The 18,450-nt window shown below is 41.7% G+C and overlaps 1 protein-coding gene across 5 annotated transcripts in view; it reads left to right on the forward strand.

The window, feature by feature from the left end:
- The window catches only part of LOC127003844 (pyruvate carboxylase, mitochondrial-like), a 31,856-nt gene that overhangs the window by 8,225 nt on the left and 5,181 nt on the right, over positions 1-18,450 (forward strand). For 3 of the 5 annotated variants that reach the window (XM_050870922.1, XM_050870926.1, XM_050870923.1), the window contains exons 2-21: positions 2,706-2,811; positions 3,025-3,188; positions 3,676-3,860; positions 6,227-6,392; positions 7,127-7,272; positions 7,389-7,613; positions 7,784-7,947; positions 8,194-8,356; positions 8,468-8,650; positions 8,888-9,122; positions 9,844-10,010; positions 10,102-10,316; positions 10,647-10,753; positions 11,450-11,583; positions 12,127-12,238; positions 12,918-13,213; positions 13,585-13,671; positions 13,909-14,088; positions 15,370-15,411; positions 18,215-18,361. In XM_050870922.1, coding sequence (XP_050726879.1) covers positions 3,053-3,188; positions 3,676-3,860; positions 6,227-6,392; positions 7,127-7,272; positions 7,389-7,613; positions 7,784-7,947; positions 8,194-8,356; positions 8,468-8,650; positions 8,888-9,122; positions 9,844-10,010; positions 10,102-10,316; positions 10,647-10,753; positions 11,450-11,583; positions 12,127-12,238; positions 12,918-13,213; positions 13,585-13,671; positions 13,909-14,088; positions 15,370-15,411; positions 18,215-18,361 — 3,090 coding nt within the window. In that variant the 5' untranslated portion in view covers positions 2,706-2,811; positions 3,025-3,052. Of the gene's footprint in view, positions 1-522; positions 671-2,705; positions 2,812-3,024; positions 3,189-3,675; positions 3,861-6,226; positions 6,393-7,126; positions 7,273-7,388; positions 7,614-7,783; positions 7,948-8,193; positions 8,357-8,467; positions 8,651-8,887; positions 9,123-9,843; positions 10,011-10,101; positions 10,317-10,646; positions 10,754-11,449; positions 11,584-12,126; positions 12,239-12,917; positions 13,214-13,584; positions 13,672-13,908; positions 14,089-15,369; positions 15,412-18,214; positions 18,362-18,450 lie in introns of those variants that run through there. The other 2 variants (XM_050870924.1, XM_050870927.1) reach the window with 2 other exon arrangements.

Below are 18,450 nucleotides of genomic sequence, written 5' to 3' on the forward strand. Positions count from 1 at the left end.
AGGACGGAATAGGAGAGGGAATGGATGTGGAGGGGTAGGTCAGGCTGGTTGTCACAGGATGCAGTTTCATTTCCAGTTCTACACCGGTGACGTATCCGTTGTTTACCATCTTCCACCTGCTGTCCGTTATCACACATGGAAACCAGATAACACGAACACTACATAGATAACCGCATCATCCTCTTAACAGCTAATCATGTAGTTATACGCACAGGAAAGCCTAATAATTAGAATCATAATCACTGAGTCTATATTATTTAACATACCCAGATAAGCGAACACTTTATAGATAACCGCATCATCCTCTTAACAGCTAATCATGTAGTTACACGCACAGGAAACCCTAATTAGAATCAAAATTCCTGAGTTATTGCCAAACTGCCGGTCGAACGTCTGAGGCAAATGTTAATCACCTCTGTCTGTGTCTGTCTCGACGGCGAGCTTTGGCACGCTTGATGGGATCCGAGTCAGGCCGTGTTCCCGTGTCTGGGTTGCCGGCTGGGAGGGCTGGGCTGGCTGACAAGAGAGAGCGAGAGAGGGAGAGGTGGCTGTGGCTGTGCTCACTGCTAACGTTTTAGTCACTAGGCAGAGGCAGTGCGTGGAGGAGGCGAGCTGTGTGAGGTGCTGGGAGGTGTCTCGGAAACTCATCCTCCTGTTGTCACGCGCTGAGGTACGGTATTACTACTACGTACCGTACTTCCGAGGTTTTGGGAATAGGGCACAACGGAGTGGGGCAGGTGTGTTGACTCATGCCCCGAGTTTTTTCCCGTTATCTTGACATGTGTGCGGCTGTTCCAACCTAGAAGAGCAGGCAGAGGCTGTGAGTGGTGATGGAGGTCAGCAGATTGAGGTGAAGGAATAAATTAAGGTGTCTTAAACTCATTCTTCAGTTGTCATTCGTTGAGGTACTTACTGGTTTGCTAGAACAGCGGTGTATAACAGTATGGCGGGTGTATTCATGCCGCAGGTTCTGTAATGTTATCAGATGAGCCAGTGGTTGGTTGAGCGTCTCCGGTCCAGCGAGGCAACACGTGCAAGGGGAGTGTTCACCGCGACCTTGAACCTCGCTGCCTCCCCCTCGTGCTGCGAATCGACTTTAGGTCCTCCTTGCATCTTTTCTTCTTGGTTCTTGGCTCTTCTTTCACGACTCCTCTCTCATGGTTCTTACTTGGTCCGTATTCTTAAACGTATCGGGCTCCCATTACGGTTATTTTACAAGCCACAGAGAAGGTTAAGTGGGTTTTCATGGGTTGCTTTCCAGTGCAGGGTCCAGAGGTCACGTCACACTATCACAAGGATCACAGAAATAGTCCATGAAAAGCCCATCAACTTCCAAGAGCTTTTCAAACAGGCGAACTGAGACCCCAGTTGAGTTTTTCGTGTGACCTTGTACCCGAATTACTATACCCTGCAATGATTGTGAAGTTGACATTTACTGTGGTACTATTGCTAACGCCCTTCGAGCTGACCAAGCATTTAGTTGGGCTGAGGTGGCGAAGAGAGACAGGAAAGTGAAGAATCTCCTAGTTGTGAAAGCATCTATCTACCCAGGTTATCTATATACCTTCCTTAGCGACAGAATTAGTGGTTGGCTAACGCGCTCATATCTCTTTTTCTACTTTACGAAATACTCTTCTAATGCCATGAATGTCTTTTGCTAAACCTTCAAACCTCTGGAAAAAAAAGTTCGTCTAAAAAGTAAAGTATGTCAGAACCAATTTTAACCGCGTATCCTTCTAGTGAGGTAATCTCCAACCAGCACCACCTCTGATGTGGCTTTACGAGGATCCACAGGAGTCTAGAGTTCTTTACGAGGGCAGACTCAGGCAAGGGGGAAAAGGGGGGCGCGGTGACCTGGCAGGCGTCCTCCAACACCGCCCACTCAGCTCTTAAAGGGACCATGCTCCTCCGTGCTGGCGTGATGTCCTCGTGACTTCATGTGGTGCCCGGAAATTGGCGTACTACTGTAGTTTAGAGGAAAATATGTATTGTAGAGGAGAGTCAGTGTTTACTAGTCCTGTTTTACCCCTCCTCTTTCTTCGAGACCCTGGCTATATAGACGCGTAGCCCATGTCCTGTTTTCCCTCTATTCCTTCCTATTCCTATTCCTTATTCCTTCCTATTCCTTCCCATCCCTATTCCTTCTTATTCCTTTCTTTGCCCATTCCTTCCTATTCCCATTCCTATTCCTACTCCTTATTCCTTTCTTTGCCCATTCCTTCCTATTCCCATTCCATCCCGTTCCTATTCCTTCCTATTCCCATTAACAGTGTCTCGAAGAAAGGGGAGGAGTAATACAGGACTGGTACATATTGACTCTTCTTCACAATACATATTACATATTTTTCTCTAAACTACAGTATAGGTTAATTTCCTAGCATCACATTTGGTCCTAGTTCTACTGCAGGGCCAAATTTCGACTCACTCCCGGGTAACAGTGAGGCAGCAATACTCGAACCCTCATTTGGCAGCATTTCCGAGGTCATATGAGGAGGCCATTGAAATTCCCTTAGCCCTCAAGGATTATCGAATTCGCATATGTGGAAGGAATAGAAAGGATTACGAAGGAGTAGGAATAGGAATGTGTGCCAACCATGATAAGCTGTATGATATAAGCATTTCTAGTTCACATGCACTCTGCCTTTATCACTCAAGATGCTGCTTTTCTGGCTTTATATTAATTACATTTCTCTCGTCCCTAACAGACAGTTGAGTCCACTCCTGAAGCCAGCCACTGCGTGTCTTGGGGAGGAGCAGCCAGCCACACACCCTCCTAGCAGCAGGGCCAGGCCTGCAGGGCACTGAACAGTTGTAAGTTCTCTCTATTTTCTTTTTTTTTCTGAGTTTTCATATTGGTAGCTTATTGTTAATCAATGTGTTGTAGGTGTTGATTCTGCTGATTGGTTAATATAAATTTCTTTACTCTTGGTGTCTTTTTAGACTGAGTGGTGAGAAAATGTGTATAATTAGTTCTTGCATGTTGAAGTGAAAAGAAGGTTATATTAAATCTGTCATTTGTTACAGCTGTTTGACTTTGGTGAAGCCTCTCAAGATGTTGGGTGCCCACTTGTCCCGGCTGCGGCTGCTGGTCCAGCCCCGCCAAGGCCTGGCCTCGGCCCTGCGGCTGGCCAGCTCAACCTCCAGTATTGAATACGAGCCAATCAAATCTGTCCTTGTAGCTAACAGAGGTGAGGAAGAACATTTTTTTCATTCAGGAGCAGAGATGGTTATAAATAGTCATAAAATATATCGCAATACGTACTTGATCCCCCTTGAAGTATTGTGGTACCAGTAACCTTATTGAAAATATGTTGAGAGAAGTGTGTGAGGCAAATAGGTTTTCATGCTACCCTGTGGTGTGTGTATGTGTAGGCCTTCCAGTCAAGAGAAATCCATTCTATCAAGGCCTGGATGTAGCTGTTGATTGGAGACACCACCTGGCACTTTATTAGCTTGGTCATCAAAAAAGATCTAGAAGCAAGTCTCATAGTACACAGAACTTTAATTTTATGTAGAATTAGAGATCTGTTTAGCTAATATGAACATTGACCTTCATATCATTAGAAAGAAAAGGCATGTCAACATAAAATATGAGATATATGCCTACTTCTTATGTTTTTTTTATTTCACAAAATCCCTTATTTTCCAATCTATAGGGATGTCCTTGATTTACAGGTGAAATTGCCATTCGAGTTTTCCGGGCATGCACGGAGCTGGGCATACGGTCCGTTGCCGTGTACAGTGCACAAGACAAAATGCACATGCACAGACAGAAGGCAGACGAGTCGTACATCATCGGCCAGGGACTGTCCCCAGTGGACGCATATCTCTGTATTCCTGAGATCATCCGTGTAGCGAAGGTAAGGTTGTCATATTTTTTTATTTCTGCTTCTCTGGCTCATAAGCAATGGGTTCATACTGAAGAATTAACTACAGGTCTCCCCCACTTTATGATGGTTCATTTTACGATATTGTGTTCATGATCATCATTAGTATTCTTACGATCCATCTGGCTCACTTTTATGGTTGATTCCGTTTTTATTTAAGCTACTTAATGTATAAATGTACAGGTAATATGTGCTCATATTCACTTTGGCAATGATTTAAATACAGCGCATTTCATGAAATATCTTTAAGGTTACATACAGCAGTTTTATGTCACTTAATATAAGAGTCCAGGAATGCATCCCTATTGATTAAACCTTAAATTTATTATACAACAGCTTTTCCAAGAACACAACTCAGTCAAAAGCGAGGGATATCTGTTTTCTTTTGAAAACATTATTTGATTTTTTTCCCATATATTCCTTTGCAGCATTACTCATACTAAATTTTGCTGGAAGATTATCATGGTTAGGACAATGCTTTGAAAGCATATGCAAGAAATTGGATGGCACTAATACAAAGGTATACTATTCATGCTGCAGCATAGTTACGTGAATAAAGTGAAACTAATCGTCCGTTAACTGTTAAACAGTAAAACAAATCATCACCTACCATGCAAGTGCATCTGAACGGGAAAATAACAGCATGATGTACTGTCCAAAAAGAAAATATTGCATGTTGAAGGTCGTTAAGATAGTGAATTTTCCCATATATTGTATATTGTTAACATAACTGATTCATCAGTACAATTATCACAATATATCTCATCTACCTATCTGTGTTTACACTTTGCGCCCTCACATGAACTTCCCCAGGCATGCCCACAGCAGCAGATTCTCCAACTTTAGCTGTTCCACCACCCCCTCTCAGCACATTCAGCTCTCTGCAATACTCATCCACTTTATCAATTTATTTCACTGCTGGCCTCCTCCTTACACCCTCTCAGTCAATCCTGCCCTCATACATACAACACTGCCATTCTGATTCATTTTCATCACATTTCCAAACCATCATCCAAACTGCGTTTCACCTATTCAGCCACTCCATGATCCACTCCCTTCCCTGTCACACCTACTATACCAAAACTTGCACATATTTTTATTAATCTCCATTCCATCTTGACGCACCACATGCACCTCTTTTGTAGCTCATTTCCACCACTTGTGTGTGTGATTGCTCTGCTAAATTACACATCCATGTCTCTGATGCATATGACTTGAGTTGGGAGAATGATACTGTTTCTTCAAGCTTCTTTACCCCCATGCTCACACTTCTTGCTCTCATATTTCCTGTTTTATGATAAATGCAGTTGATACTTGAAAATAATGTGATTAACTGTGCTATGCTCTGCTTCATCTGCTATACATTGCTTTGCTAATGAATTAATACTTTTTCAACAGTAAAGTCATAGATGAGGAGAGGGAGCATAGTACGTTGAAATACTAGAGGAGGACAAGAAATCTCCTTTTAGTGTGGAGGAATTAATAGTTTGTGAATGCAGTATATGTTGCTCACCTCGTTGGTCCAGCTTAGTGGGATGCTCCGTAGGATGGCCTGTTGCTGTTCAATGTTTCTCTTTGTGAGCCTCGACCCCACCCTATTTATTACAGGGAAAGGGTCATATGTTTGTTTCCCATAAAAGTACATCATTAATATAATTTGGAACTATGTAGTTACAGTCAGCAGTTTATTACCTCAATATTTTGCCTTATGTGAAGTAAATACATACATGGTTCTTTGTACAAGACAGCGTATATTGGAGTAGGTGGATTGCAACACTGCTCAGGGCTGTTCAGGATGCAAGACTGTTACCCTCAGTGACACATGCAAATATTGGACATAAATATGTATTACTTGATATGTATCTGCCCTAGATCCAATAATGTGATTGCTTGAGTCTAGGAAAGTATTCAAACCGTTAGATACATTCATATCTTGTATATTAAATGGACACTGAATTATATTTCTCTCCTGTAATATTTTTACTGTAAACTGCTTCAGCCACTTCACCTGCACATAATATATTATATCCTCCATAAGCACAAAGAACTATGTAAGATTTGCTAAGAGGTGTGTCTGGTCAGTGGGGGTACTTGTGTTGTGGGGACAAGGAACTGATATTACTCTTTACCTGGAAGCCCCATATTCACAATAAATGTCAGTAATGTGGAAGATGAATAATGAAGGAGAGACCATAACAATGAAATAGAAGTTCAGGATAACTTGTGTATGTTTCTTGAAAGGGATTGCAGTAAAAAATATATTTATATTTCTTGAAGTGTTTTTTAAGTATTCATGGCATAGAAAGTGTTCTTTACTTGACAATTTTTTTGTTGCTCAGGAGAATAACGTGGACGCCATTCACCCCGGCTATGGGTTCCTGTCGGAGCGCTCAGACTTTGCCCAGGCGTGTATTGACAACAACCTGCGGTTCATTGGACCCTCGCCTGTGGTGGTGCAGAAGATGGGTGACAAGGTGGCTGCCCGGCAGACAGCCATTAATGCTGGTAAGAACAGTGCCATGGAAATGTATTATAATCCCTGGTATGTTACACAACCTCTTGCTGGTACTATACATAATGCATTTCAGAAGCTCGTAGTCATGTTGTTTGTACCTGTATATTTCTCCATCACCAACTTAACATTACTATTAAGATATATAATTTTTTATGGTGACATTTTGTATTAGTTTTTTCCTCTTACTGTATATCAGTATATATAATAGAACAGTTCACCTGACTCAAATAGCAGAGGTACTGGGAGAAGCTTCTTGGAACCATTCACTTACCAGAGTATACTTGTGCACATGATTTACGTCCAACGCTCATTCATAGCTTGCACAATACATTTCATTATTTTGAAGGAATATTTTGAACAAAAAAGCCTTATTCCTGCATTCAATTCTAAACCTTTAGAGGCTTTGTTATGTGGAAAGAAGACCGGTAGTTGTATCCCATAATTTTTGCTTGTTATTCCTAAATGTCAGATTGGTGCTCCTTACTCACTAGTTATGGAGTTTGGCAAATTTGAGTCAATTATTATTCATACCTGTCATAAGGAAATATTTTATTACTGCTTTTATGACATGTGATAGATACATCATTCATTAGTACCTTCTCATATTGTGACATATTTATAGTATGCAGGGTACCTCCCAAATTCTATCATCTTGTTTTTCTTTTCTTTTTCTCATTTGATCATGTTTATGCACAATCCTTCTCATGGTTTCCTCGTGCTGCAGGTGTGCAAGTGGTTCCCGGCACAGACCATCCCGTCACCTCAGCAGACGATGCCTACGAGTTCTGCGTCAAGTATGGCCTGCCAGTAATGCTAAAGGCAGCCTATGGAGGGGGCGGCCGAGGCATGAGGGTGGTGCGGGAACTAAATGTAAGGAGAGAGTGAGTCTGAATTCTAATTGTATATACAAGCACTACAACGCCCGAACATTTGACGTATAACTCTTAGTTCTGCGGGATAATAAACCAAATGTGTGTTATTACCAGGATGTGAAGGAAAGCTTCCGCCGAGCATCGTCTGAAGCTGAAGCTGCCTTTGGAAATGGTGCCATGTTCATTGAGAAGTTCATCGAGAAGCCGAGACATATTGAGCTGCAGGTGCTGGGTGACAAGGCCGGAAACGTCGTGCACCTGTACGAGCGAGACTGTTCTGTGCAGAGGCGTCACCAGAAGCTTGTAGAGGTTGCTCCAGCCCCAAACTTGGACCAAAGGGTAAGGAGGTGAATCAGCAAACCTTCTGGTGGGGCAAATAGGTTGTTTGTCTTTTTTAGTACAAGAAGCCCCAGTTATTCGACCTTTCATAATTCAACGTTTTGCTCTTTCAACATTTCAAAATACCTACCTTATTTTACTGTTTTGACATGCAATCCCTGCTCTGACAGGTGCGGGAGGCCATGGCAGCTGATGCAGTCAAGTTGTGTAGGAGTGTTGGCTATGAGAATGCTGGCACTGTTGAGTTCCTGCTGGACAACCAAGGGAACTACTACTTCATAGAGGTCAATGCCCGTCTGCAGGTGGAGCACACGTGTACAGAGGAGATCACTGGGTACATACACACGTCATGCAGAGTACTGAAAAATTTGGCTGTAGTCTCTGATTACCCTCATCAACACTTAAGTTTTCTTTACTGGAGTGCAATACTTGCCATACATTGTTTTTAAGGTTTCATAACTCCTTTTCATATTGTTATAAATGTTTTTTCTGATGCAGTTCCATGATTTTTGAGATTTTCAAGCATGCCAGTATTCACTATTGGTAGGCTAAATAATCCAGTTTCACCCCTCACTTAAAGGATTGACTTGGTGCAGTCGCAAATCCGCATCGCCGAGGGGATGACTCTGCCTGAGCTGGGCATGACTCAGGAGAAGATCACAGCCCAGGGGTGTGCCATTCAGTGCAGAGTCACAACAGAGGATCCTGCCAAGGGTTTCCAGCCAGACACAGGGAGGCTGGAGGTAGGCAGGTGTTAACATTTATACACAGAATTGAGATTTCATGATACATATTTTAATGCAGCATCCATCACTCCATTATGGAATGTGTCACCCATTCTTGTCAACCCGCAGGTGTTCCGAAGCGGTGAGGGGATGGGCATCCGCCTTGATGGTGCCTCGGCCTATGCTGGGGCCATCATCTCCCCATACTATGACTCCCTCCTCATGAAGGTCATATCAAGGGCCTCGGACCTCCATGCCTCGGCCTCTAAGATGAACCGTTCCCTCCGAGAGTTCAGAATCCGTGGTGTCAAGGTCAGTGCCTGAACACTCAGAAAAGTGAAAAAGTGGAATAAAAAACTAAGATTTTCATAAACATTAAATTACATCCAACATATATATTGATTTACCTAGCAAAAAAAAAATTATCTGTTTTTATGGCTGCACAAATAGCCAGTCCTGTTAAGAGAATTGAAGGTATGAAAGACAGTATGAAAGGATAGCAAAATTATTACATAACTCACCAACCCGCCAAATACTGTTTACTTTCAGACAAACATTCCGTTCCTCCTCAACGTGCTAGAAAACCAGAAGTTCCTCAATGGTACTATCGACACCACCTTCATCGACGAGAACCCTCAGCTCTTCCAGTTCCAGCCTTCACAGAACCGAGCCCAAAAGTTGCTGAACTACTTGGGCAACGTGCTGGTCAATGGGCCCCTCACACCCTTGGCTACAGGGCTGAAGCCTGCAGAAATGTATGCCACAGTTCCAGAAACTCCACCAGGTTAGAACATGTCACCTTCTTTTCATTTAATGTCCTTATTTTCCTTAATGTTGTTGGATGGGCTTTGAGTCCCTCCCACTCTTAACCCGGTAACAGTGACGGGCCAAATTTGTGGCTTTACCGTGTACCAGCAATGGGCCAAATTTTTACCATGATATAAACCCCCCCAAATAGATGATGCGTAAACTGATCGCAAATGCATTGGTACTATATATTATGAAATGGTTTGCGTGAGTGGTGATTTTTTCTCATTAATTCGCTTAGAGGGGCCTTTAAGATACATGTTCCCAGCAGCTACCGGGTTAACAATGGTATACTCTCTCCTCCCTGATGTTCAACCTTCTGTCTTCTTCCACACACTGACATTTTTTTACTCAGCCACTTTTTTGATATGTGGAGAGATGAGGTGTGACAGCTTGTACAGGGAGAAACTTGAGTGGCAGAGTGATAAAGAACTAGGGTTACTAAGGCTGCAAGTTCCCAGTGACTCCAGAGAACAGCCCTCAAGGGGTCATTATGTATGGTGATCAGCTTTTACACTGGAAATACATTAAGCCACTTGACATCAGAAGCAAGGCAGACTGGTAGTGGTGATAGGGATGCATACAATAGGCTCTAATTATCCTACTTTTTAATTTATTGTTTCTAGGAGTTTTGCCTTGAATGCCAATAATGTAGAGATTAAAATTATTCCGCACATTTCTCCTTTTTGGTTCTTTAGCCACAGACCCTCCTCGTGGTTTCCGAGACGTCTTATTGGCTGAGGGACCAGAGGGCTTTGCCAAGGCTGTCAGGAACCACAAGGGTCTCCTGCTCATGGACACAACCTTCAGGGATGCCCACCAGTCTCTCCTGGCCACAAGGGTCCGAACCCATGACCTCCTAAAGGTACCCCAAGAAGCCATGTCCAAGTCCTAATTGATAATTCTAACTGGTGAGTTGGTATGGATCACTAACTAAAAAATGTCTCTGCCTTCAGATCTCACCATATGTTGCACACAACTTCAGTGGACTCTATTCCTTGGAGAACTGGGGAGGTGCCACCTTTGATGTGGCACTCAGGTTCCTCCATGAGTGCCCATGGGAACGACTGGAGGCCATGCGCAAGAAGATCCCAAACATTCCATTCCAGATGCTCCTGAGAGGGGCCAATGGTGTGGGGTACACTAGTTACCCGGACAATGCTGTGTACAAGTAGGTGTTTCTCTAAGGTTTAGGGATCTTGTTTACATGAATATGACATGCCCATACCAGTAGAATCATAGGATTGCTCTGTCACTTTGTCAAAGCCTCGGCTGGAAATAAGTATGTAGTTTAACTTGTCATAATTAATGTCTTAAAGATATGATTCCATTGTTGAATAGTTTGAGATACAGAAGTACACATTCTCATTTTTAGTCTACCTGGAATAGTTCCGTGGATAGTATTAGTTATTTCATCACCACTAAAACCAGTGTTTCCCAATTCTAACATCTATGATATGAACCTTATGTAAAATACAACTAAAACAAACTGAAATTTCAGATTCTGTGAACTGTCGGTAAAAGCAGGAATGGACATCTTCCGTGTGTTTGACTCCCTCAACTACATGCCCAACCTGCTGATGGGTGTGGAGGCTGTAGGCAGTGCAGGTAAGGATGATTATTGTTATTAACCCCTTGAGTGCCTGTTCCCTACAAGAAGACATCACCAAGCTACAGGAATGGAACAAAAAGTGGCTGCTACAATTCAGTGAAGAAAAATGTAAAGTCTTGTCCACCATACCAATACCATATGGGAAACACTCCACTATCAACCACAGAGGCAGGGAAAGACCTAGAAGTATATGTTACCAGGCTAATAGTGAATGTGAAATCCGTTCCAATCGCAGCGGACGGGTTAAGGGGGACAGAAATCGTTCCTAATGAGTTAACCAGAGGATGAAGTGCAATGCTGTGTGACTGGTGCTGTGTTGATTCAAAGATACACCCAGCACATATGCAAACATGATTTTTATGTAGGGAAAGAGGATAGCTCAGTGGCTTATAAATACATCACTACAACATTGTGGTCCTAAGAGAGAAAAATGAAAGTTCCCAAGATGTAGCAATTTAGTTAAGTGTGAGTTATCTTGATACTCCCCTCTGAAGAGTTGGAAGAAGGGTAAACTGATTGGGAAAACATTGTAATAGATTAAATAATGCATGTACGTATAAACAAATAATGTTAGATATGAAGCTTCACCTCAGTTCAGTAGGAAAGTTGTTGTTGATGAGACCCAAACCAACTAAAACTTATGAATGTCTTTATATTGGAAGTCTGATTGAAGTTTCCTCCCAACTCTCCAGGTGGTGTGGTGGAAGCTGCCATCTCATACTCTGGAGATATATGTGACCCCAGCAAGACCAAGTACACCCTCCAGTACTACCTAGACTTGGCAGAGCAGTTGGTGAAGGCTGGAACACATGTGCTTTGTATCAAGGTAACGTGAAGGGGCCCTTTAGATATTTCCTTAGTGTTTTCTCAAGGGTAACGATTCTAGTCTGTCAAAGAAAAGAATATATGTTTGAAAATAGAAACAAAAGAATTCGTTTTAGCTGGAAAGATGTGTTATTGTATGTTTTTTTATTGAAAGGATATTGAGAAATTACAAGGAGTAAGAAAGTTTTAGTGAAAGGAAGTGTTGGGTTAGACAGATTTTGATGAGGGAATTTTCTCGCAGGACGCTGCCAAAGGAATGATGAGGATAATATAAAAGTAAATTCTGATTACCAGGAGGAAGGTGCTGTGTGCTGCGGCTAGTGCCTGGGCTGTGTTCATAACTAAGCTCCAGTTACACATTGTCTTCCTCTCACTAAATCCCATCACTCCCGTCATATCAAGCTTTGTCCAGCATGACCCGTTTTTTTAATTCCTGCCATCTTGTTTGTCCTTAAATAGTGTGCAGCATTTTCACAGTTTAGTTACTGTTTCAAGTAATTTTTTGGACGTGTCAAAGTATAATGTGTGCTGAACCTGTGTCCAGGATATGGCAGGACTTTTGAAGCCTCAGGCGGCCAAGCTGCTCGTGTCTTCCCTGCGCGACAAGTACCCTGACCTGCCCATCCACGTCCACACCCACGACACTTCAGGGGCAGGTGAGGCTGAGCTGCTATGTGGCAGATATGTATTCTTTTATAGAATTACAGATACCTTTAGTTTTAAGTGAGGTTGTGTCTGAAGAGGCAGAATAAAAGTACTCTCATAATTCAAACTTTCTTTGGCAGCATGAGATTGCTGTAAGCAAAGGCTTCGAGTAAGCAATACTTTAGATTTATTTACTTCATAATCTTTCAAAAACATTTAATTTTAATACTTCAAATGAGAGGTACCTATACTTACTCATAAACTGAGTTTTCTATGTAGCTACTCCTTGTGGAAGCATGCCTCCATGAATCTATGGGCCTGGGTTCAAATCCCAGCCCAGGCAGTCAGTTCACAGCCCACCCAGCTGTTCATCCTCTGTATCGGGATGGTTGATAAATGGGTACTTGAGGACCTGGTGAAGGCAAATTGGTAACCCTGCTGTTGCACTATCCTTGTGTCCCAGGGTAACGGCTCTTGCCCACCACGTGCTCAAGGGCCAATGACTGAGACTGCAATGGGCACCAAGGCCACATGGACTTACAGTATATGCTCCTAACTTTACCTTTACCAACCCTCTGATAGGGAATAGTCTCCTAATGGCAATGAAATATCTCCACTATTATTTCGTTCATCTTGTTATATCCTTGCATATTTAATTTAATAATTCTTTTCCTTTCTTGCCCCTCCCAGGTGTGGCTTCCATGCTGGAGTGTGCCTATGCAGGTGCTGACGCTGTTGATGTGGCTGTTGACTCCATGTCTGGCATGACCTCCCAGCCCTCCATGGGTGCCGTGGTGGCCAGCCTGATGGGCCATGAGCTGGACACTGGCATGAACCTCAGTGACATCAGCCAGTACTCTGCCTTCTGGGAACAAACTCGCACCCTCTATGCTCCCTTCGAGTGTGCCGTGACCATGAAGTCTGGGAATGCTGATGTCTACCAGAATGAAATACCTGGAGGCCAGTACACAAATCTGCAGTTCCAGGTACGACTTGTAACACTGCATTTTTCTGTGAGTGTGTTTGTATGCATAAAAGATGTATGTCATAAAGTAAGCCATGATCATCACCATATTTAGGCTCTTGAACCTTAATTTTAGTTAGTTTAGTTCTAAGTTAGATCTATTTCATGAGATTTTTGGCCTCAATACAAACATTTTCCTTGATTCCTTGCCCCATGAATATGCATGTTAGTGGACACTGCATTCCCACACCTTTTAGCATGTCTGACTTTCCCATTCACTCAACCTCCCAGAAATATCACACCTAGCTGATACTTGACTTCCCTGTATCCAGAGTTTGATATTTACATATTTTTTTAATTTTTTATTAATTAATATATTTAACTTTCTGCCAGGCCTTCTCCCTTGGACTGGGTGACCAGTTTGAGTCCATCAAGAAAGCGTACCGAGAGGCAAATCTTCTTCTTGGAGATTTAATTAAGGTACAGAATGTCATAGCCTTCCTATTAATATTAAAACTGACCTTCGTTGTGAATAGTCAATGTTGTTATTATAACAGTTTCCCAGACAGACAGCATTCATGTTGGTGTAGATTTTACTTTTCAGCAAGATCAAGCTTATCTGAAGTAATATTTTTTATCTATAAGTAAAAGGATTTCATTTAAAGAATCATTTGTTAGTTTTTAGTTGAATATTTTCTTAATGAGCTGACATTTTAGGTCACACCTTCCTCAAAAGTTGTCGGGGACTTGGCCCAGTTCATGGTCCAGAACAAACTCTCGGCAGCAGATGTGGAGGCCAAAGCAGAGAACCTCAGCTTCCCCAAGTCCGTGATAGAGTTCATGCAGGGCTACTTGGGGGAGCCCTATGGAGGGTTCCCGGAGCCTCTGCGCACCAAGGTGGGTCCTCCTCCTAGCCCTTGTGATATGTATATATTTTTTTCACATAGTCAGGTATTGTTACAATTGTTAGTGACTGTTCTTTGTGACCTGTTTTTTGTAAGGCACAAAATTGTTCCGAAGATTCTTACTATCTAAGGTAAAAGTTCAGATCAATATTTTTTGCTAGATATGATGAGTGGCTGTGATCGTTCATTGTGTGTGTATGTGTGTGCGTGTTACTATACTAGGCTAGTAAGACCATTCAGGGGTAACTCGTGACCACAGACAGAAGCAAATTAGCCATTGCTTGTACAGTACACTAAACCTGACAAGTTGTATAACCCCTGCCGTGTTTTATCTGTCCGTGCCACGTTTGTTTACCACACGTCTTTCTGGGCAGAACTAGTCCTTTATAACTAGCAATATCATGATGCAGCTATTTGCAGTGTGTATGTACAGTTATCAGAAAAGTGCCAGTGTCTTCTCTTTCACAGAGCATTACAAGCTATGTGTATTTGAGACAGTGAGTAACAGTGGCACATCCATCACCAATATTTTTTGTGTCAGCTACCCAGCTAATCTTAGTTTTCTACAATAATATTTAGTGGGATGAAATAAAGACATAAATACATAGAAAAATTTGAACTGACCTGAGCGGACCGGAGTATAGTCGGCGAGTGAGTGAGGCGACGCCCCCCCAGGCATAGGCTCCCCATGAACTTCAGCTGTGTTTTCAAAGAAGAGAGCTGCCAAAATTAAGGCGTCATATATGGTTGTGCACCTTACATGCCCTAAAATGTGGTTGTAAAAAGTGGGTTTTTTTGTGCTTGTGTGTGTGTGTGTGTGTGTGTGTGTGTGGAAAACTTGATGCATTATTTGAAAGCTTCAGCCAGCTGCTATTTGAATTCTCTTAAATAATTTACGAATTGCTGTTCAAGCGTCCAATATTTGAGTCTTCTTGGACAGTATGATGCAGAAACTGATGCACCACACCATGGGATAACCTGTAATGGGGAGTATTAGGGAGCAAAGTGTAGCACCATTTCTCGATGTAAATATATAGACTGTAATATCTGGTGTAAAGAATACAATGGCTTATTCAGTATCTTTAAGATGAAGGGTAAAGATATATCCAATGTTTCTTGTAGTGTAATATGCACACTACTATGAGTAAGATTAGGATTAAAATTTTATATAATGTTTAGCTCGTTTATAAGCGTCAAAGAGTTGTAGGTTAAGTAGTAATGGATAATTCTTTAAACATGTGAAGAACTCTACCTACATAACATATTGTGACAGATACTAATGCATCGGACTAGTGGGCAGGCCAAAGAGGGTGAGGTAAGGCTGACCACAACAGTTTGTGCTGAACCAAAATAAGTAACAAACTCGCATAAAACATGGACGTAGATGCACAGTGTGTTTGTGTGTGTGTGCGCGCGTGTGTGTGTAGGGGTGGGGGGTGCCCATGCATCCATGCTGGAGGGAGTTGTGGTTGTTGATGTGTGGCGTGTATGCAAGATGGTCCCGAGGATGTACATGGCAGGTGGTGCATCGGATTTCATGGAATTAGTTTTGCTTCATCTTCCGTCACTTAGTGCTGGACTCTCATGGAAAAGGGTCAGGTTGTACAAAGCTGTCATGGCAAAAAAAGATTTACCTTTAATAATTAGAAAAAGCTGTGGAATTATAGTAAATCATCAGCCTTTCTAGACCATTCAGTCGTGTTACTCTATTTTGGCAACCAGAGACTCCACCTGCCTTGCTTTTACTTGCCTTGTCTCCATACATTACTACATGTCACAGAACAAATGCAGCAGCACTGTAGCTGATATTTATATTTTAATTGGTTCTTCTCACATCTTTTGCATAAAAAAGACATGCTTGTCTCTTCTCTTTATAAGACATCATTTTCCATTTACTTTCTACTATGCAAGGGAGATCAGGAAAAAACAAATGCTTTTTAATAATTATAAATATAATTAACTGGCAGATTTTTGTACTGTCCAGGCTTGTGTATTGTCTTGAGACAATAAGCCGCAGTAACGGGTCTTCTGGCTTTTATGTATTTTGCTTCTGGAAGAGGGAGAGCGATAGTTTGGAGTATTATTTGTTTAAATTTCTGTGGAGAAAATAGCTGGGAACGTTGACAGACAAATAATAGTGAATGGACTGATGCAGTAGACCAGATGAATGACAGTTAAAAGCTCTTGAGACAGAATGCATGGGCCAGGACTGCACTTAAAGGAGACTGACCTCAAACATGTAATGGTCTGTGAACCGTGTTATGCCATCAGCTGCTGAGATCATAGACAATGTCAGTTCCTTTGGCAACTGTAGTTGGAGGGTGTGTGAATGTTGCCTGCTAGCTGCTCTTACACTCTTACCATTATGCTATTATCATCATGTGCTTTGCCTCCTTAGGCTCTACCCTCCACCCTGCCCTGGCAAGGCAGAAAGAAAGGCTTCTGATGATTTTGTCCCTTGCATGAGAATAGATGTAGTGTTAGAATGTAGATGCTCTGCAAGCACTGGTCTGTCTAGAGGTGGATTGTTTGACTTATAAATAACACTAAAATTTCAACGATTCCAGGTCTTTTCCTGACACCTCACTGATAGGGTTCATCACACATCAAAGATAACCTTAATGGAAGTCCTCGGACATTCTTACAAAACACTTTTTTTTGCATACTTTCATTAAAATAATAATATTACTTGGTATTCTCCTCCATACATTGAGGGCAGTTTTAGTTCTTCCCTGAGTGCCATTCACGCCCTCCCAAAGGTGTTGTCTCCTGCAAACTATTTCCTAGCAGATGCCATCCTTTACATATGCATTTTATATTCATATTTATTTTATTTTATTTGTTTTTTATTGTTTATTACTCATTACACAATCCATTCCAATGCCTTCAGTTTTACATTAAAGTTCATGCACATCAAAGCAGTTGCCTCTAGTCCCCATCAACTCTTTACTTTTTCAGTATTGAAATGCCATGATCCTGTTCTCTAATAATACCTTTGTAAAGCCAGAATAGATTGAGGTAAATACTGTAGCTTTATATTTGTCTGCAATACATGTTTTATAAATAAAGCTCGCACACATTTTTCTTGAGGTTAGTTTCGGATCCAATCACTCGGGGAAAATGATACTAGAGCCTAATCCTCTCTCTCAACGTTCACGAAGGCTTTAGATATTGATGTACATAATGTTTGTCTGTTCTTAGTATTAACAGTAGTAGTCTGTCATAGTGTTAAACAGTATTTGTAACTCATTATTGTTTTTGTCTTTGTAACTGTATATCTTTTCTTACCTTCCTTCATGTTTGTTATGTCATTAGTCTGTCATCAATACCCCAAATTATTTTTTTTTTGTTTGTTTGTTTGCCCTGAAAATTATATCTTTTTACATTTTTATATTAAATTACTTTTAATCTTGAAGGTTTCCCCACTAAATTAACCCGGTAGCAGCGACGGGCCAAATTTGTGCCATGATATAAACCCCCAAAAATAGTTGATACATAATTTGATCATAAATGCCTTGATATATATTATGAAATGGCTTGTGCGAGGGGTGATTTTTTCGCATTTTTCTAGCTTGGAGGAACCATTAAGAAACATGATCCCCGCTGCTTCCAGGTTAACTGTGGCCAGCAATTCATTGGCCTCGTGGAAAGAGAATTAGATATCTGTGAATTTTTAAATGCAGTTTTTCTTCAATAAGTCTACAAGTATTCCCACTCCAAATATTTCCCATCCCCCAGGGCTTCATTTACACATTAGTAATTATTGTTTTAGACATGAATGTGCTGCCTCCTTGTAGTAGTCATGCTGCAGTAGTTGCTTCCTCGTGTGTACTCATGAACATTGATGACCTGTGAGGCAGCTGCATGTGCTCAGTAGTCGTGTATAGTGGAACAATACTTACAGCAGTTTGTGTCACTCAAATCTTGGTGTGCCCACATAAATCTTCACAGAGGCAAAGACTTAAGTAGAGACTCTAATATGAAGACACAGTGTACCTTGTTGATAACTGAAATGTTCTCTAAATAATGATATTATTTTCATTGAAATTTGTTATAGAAATTTTAACCAAGATTCTTAGTTTCTTGGGACAATTTTGTAAATACCGTTGTTTGTTTAGATGCTGAAGGGACTGCCCACCGTTGATGGCCGGCCCGGGGCGCTGATGGCCCCCATGGATTTTGCTGCCATGAAATCTGAGCTGATTGAGGAGCACGGCCCTCGCATCAGTGACTACGACACCGTCAGCTCAGCAATGTACCCTAAGGTGAGTGTAAAGGTTTGCCTGTAGAGTGCATGCACACTATAGCTATTTACTTTAATTAAGTAAACAAAGGCCTAGTAGTGTGTTGCCCT

Source organism: Eriocheir sinensis, chromosome 26, assembly GCF_024679095.1.
Source record: "Eriocheir sinensis breed Jianghai 21 chromosome 26, ASM2467909v1, whole genome shotgun sequence".
Taxonomy (NCBI): domain Eukaryota; kingdom Metazoa; phylum Arthropoda; class Malacostraca; order Decapoda; family Varunidae; genus Eriocheir; species Eriocheir sinensis.